This window comes from Loxodonta africana, chromosome X (assembly GCF_030014295.1).
Source record: "Loxodonta africana isolate mLoxAfr1 chromosome X, mLoxAfr1.hap2, whole genome shotgun sequence".
In the NCBI taxonomy this organism is placed as follows: Eukaryota; Metazoa; Chordata; class Mammalia; order Proboscidea; family Elephantidae; genus Loxodonta; species Loxodonta africana.
In genome coordinates, this window is record NC_087369.1 from 124,204,378 (window position 1) to 124,208,075 (window position 3,698).

The 3,698-nt window shown below is 40.7% G+C and overlaps 1 protein-coding gene across 1 annotated transcript; it reads right to left on the reverse strand.

The window, feature by feature from the left end:
* Positions 1 to 2,298: 2,298 nt before the first annotated feature.
* On the reverse strand, positions 2,299 to 3,455 carry RAB9B (RAB9B, member RAS oncogene family). The gene has a single exon (XM_003414824.4). The coding sequence runs from the start codon at positions 3,200 to 3,202 to the stop codon at positions 2,597 to 2,599; it is 606 nt and encodes a 201-aa protein (XP_003414872.1). The 5' UTR covers positions 3,203 to 3,455; the 3' UTR covers positions 2,299 to 2,596.
* Positions 3,456 to 3,698: the final 243 nt, after the last annotated feature.

Sequence of the window (3,698 nt, forward strand, 5' to 3'; positions counted from 1 at the left end):
TGTTTAAATGGGACCATTGCAAAATGGAATATAGCTCTAATTACAAATATCTTATTCAAAAAATCTAGCGTTCGTTAAAAAAAAAAAAAACACCCACTGAAAACATCGCAGTGCACATTCTAGGGTACCTAGGGTACGCAGTCAATTCTAAACCTATACACACAGTTCCTGGTGCTCACAGATTTCAGCCTTTGGTGTTTTTTCATCTTACCCAAACCAAACTATATGTCAGCACCCCACTAAGTGTTACTCACCAAAATGCCACTGTTTTTGTCACTTAATGTTAAGTGCTTTCATTAAGATATTGTGTAGTGATTTGGCAGACAAAAAATTTGGTATGGCTAAGGGGAAAAGGGCTTAGGTTGACCTGCCAATAAAATTAACACTTGTCTTAGATGGACAGGAGGCCTATGGATGGGATACCCACGTGATGTTTTACTCTAAAGACCACATGCCACTCTAATAGAGACAAGTACTTTTGTGAGTTGATGGAGGTCTTTGTGAAGGCCCGAGATCTACAAATAGAAACTATTATAAGCAGAGTGCAAGTAGAAAGAGAAGGCCTCAGGTCTCATGCACTTAAAAACAACTAGCATTTAACAGTTCTGACTATAGCAATGTACAGATTTTCACTGTAACATGATTGCAGCGAAATGATCATAGAACTTGGAAACCAGTGTGGCTGGCTACAGGCATAGGCAGGATGGGGACCTCTACTTTTAAGAGCTGTGGGGTCCCTGTTCTGGCTTTGACTTCTGGCATCAAAGTTAATTGGACAATGGGGTCAGGACTATATCTTCATCGGTAATATTGGGTATTACTGGGTTGAAATACCTTCCTCCACTTGTCTATGTGGCCAAAAAGTACCACAACTCTTAAAGCACATAAGGTCCCACATGTAAGGCTGATTCCATATGTGGCTACAATGGAGAGTTCTAGGCTGTGTTCCTGTGAAAGGTCCTACCTCCTCCCTGTCCTAGGTCTCTTTGGGGGTCATTTCTAAATGTCCCTCACTACCTTGGGATACTATTTTTAAATACAGATTAAAAGCTATGCAGGACAAACATCCACCAACAGAAACTAGACTGCATATCCATAACAGTATATAACTGGCAGTCATGGTAATCAAAAACTGACAAAACATTTTTGCATCTTAACATGTTATCTTTAGGATGTTTACATCAGGGCACATAAGAATTACTCAGAGCTAGAGAATTTTTCCTGCCACAGTGCAAAAGCCAAAGAATAACTACACAATTGCTGTTAAAGGCTAATCACAGAGTGAGAATTTTTAAAGTCCCTCTCCATCGTTTTAGTTGTTATCTTAAGATAGATCAAACTGTAACTCGGCACTGAAATGGAGTTAATAGATTCATAGAATGTAAAGCTGGAAGGGATCTTAGACCAAACATCTAGCCAGTACAGAAATTCTTTTTATGGCATTTTAACTGAATGTCTTCTTGAATATTTCCAATGGAGGAGAGCTCACAATTAAGGCAGTCCATTCCACTGTTGGACAACTGTAATTAGGAGGAAGTTCATTCTAACACTGGGTTAAAGTCTGCTCTCTTGTCACTTTTAATTGTCCTAATTTGGCTGGCTGAACATACAGTACAACATACAAGAAAGCTGTTCCTTCTTCTACAATAAATATTCAAGTTCAGAAACCCTGTGAAAAAAGCCCATTATCCCCCAATCTTTTCTGAAGCCTTCTCTGTGAGCCCAGCATGGTGGTCCAAAGGACCATCTAAATTATGAGCAGAGAGCACTGCACCCAAAGCCACAGACTAAGCAGCATTGCTAAATTGGTAAGAGATGGTCAGAGAAGCAACACCCCTATGCAGCAAGAGACTTGTGAAGTAAAAGCAGGCCAACCATTTATTTGCAAGAGTGGTTGGCATATTTAAGCATAATTCATTTCACTAGTACCCTGTCACTTTAAATACAAGGAGTATAATGAATTTCCAGTGTCATCAGTGTATCTCTTACTGAGGTGGTATTTTTTGAAAAGCTCCAAGAGGGAGCAAACAATACATAAGGATTTAAACAAGGCAGTGTACATTATTAAACTTTTGCATTTCTCATCATTACAGCCACTTTATAATTGAAACTTAGGATGTCCTTGTTTGCATTCGTAGATTTTATTGTAATACAGTCCAGAGTCTTTATTTTTTTTTTCTCCCTTTGGCAGAAATGTCAGAAACTGCTTGGCAAGAGTCTGATGGTGACATTTGTTAGTTGGTTAATGGAACGCTTTAAGGGATGGCCGTAGCTCTTTAACTCCTTCATGCGGCGCGGCTGGGTTCTAGGTTTACACTGTGATTTGAAAAATATTTAAATCTCTCAGGACTAAAGCTTTCTGAAATGTCCTGATGCACACAAGAAAGGGAAATAGCAGAAATCACACAAAATGCACTTGGCTGGATAAAGATTTTTTTTTTTTTAAATCATTCTACAACTTCGATTTGAAAGGCTCTGATTCACAATCACCTTGTCTTTTACCTTTTTGTGTGTGTGTGCACCCTTTGAGGGGCACAGTTATTCTTACACTACCAACTGACCAATTTAGGGCGCACTTTTAAAAGGCTCCCTACTTTTAACAACATGAAGATCCTGCTTTGGAGCCACTGTTCAAGTCAATGGTATGGCCTAACATGCAATGCTCCAGCTGTTCCTCTACAGCCAACACCTGCCTGACGGCTTCTTCAAAGGCCACTGTCACATTGGTATCATCTTTGGCACTTGTTTCTAGATAAGGGTAATCCCCATTCTCCATGCACCAGGCTTGCGCCTCTTCAGTAGTCACTTGCCTATCCTCTTTGTCTACCTTGTTACCCAGAACTACAAAGGGGAAGTGCTCAGGGTCCTTCACATCTGCATAGTAGATGAATTCTTTCTGCCAGTTGCCGAGGTTCTCGAAGCTCTGCCGGTCATCCACACTGAAGGTCAAGAGGCAGCAGTCTGCTCCCCTGTAGAAGGGCGTCCTAAGGCTCTTGAAACGTTCCTGCCCTGCAGTGTCCCAGATCTGGAGGGTTACAAAGCGTCCATCTACCTCCAGATCACGGTTTAAAAACTCTACCCCTATGGTGTGAAAAGCTTGGGAGTCAAATTTATTGGTTACATAACGGTTCATAAGGGAGCTTTTCCCAACTCCACCGTCACCCAAGAGAATGACCTTTAAGAGCAGGGATTTCCCACTCATTGTTGCAGTACCAGATGGGGAGGAGTTTATAACCAAGAGAACCTGAAAATAAAAGAAAAAGGAGGAGGGAAAACAGTTAAACCTAAAACTGAAATCAACTTCATAGCAAATTTCTCTGAATTATAACAGGGCTTCTAATTTAACTTCTCTTGATTCATGCTCATTGATTGATGTAGTACAGCAGAAGGAATAAAACTTTTTGCACAAGGGAGAAAAAGGTTTTGCTTTTTTGAGGTCTCTTCCCTGTGCCAGAAAAATGGTTGAATGCCATACGTAAACAGACTAGCAGATGGTCCTGTAATTTTGTTCAGTTCTGACCCTGTTCTAGGGGTGAGAGCCTAGAACGGAAATGCCACTTGAATGGGTAGCCATATTAGCTTCTGCTTTGGACAGTTCCAAACGAGAGGCAAATACTATGGGAATGATTTGTGGTTTGAAGTCCGCTCCTGAATGGACCCAGAAATTATTGAGGAGAGAAAATTGTGTGTGAGTTGGA

Bases quoted from the DNA above. Each gene is read 5' to 3' on its own strand.
- RAB9B (XM_003414824.4), bottom strand. From the start codon at position 3,202: ATGAGTGGGAAATCCCTGCTCTTAAAGGTCATTCTCTTGGGTGACGGT.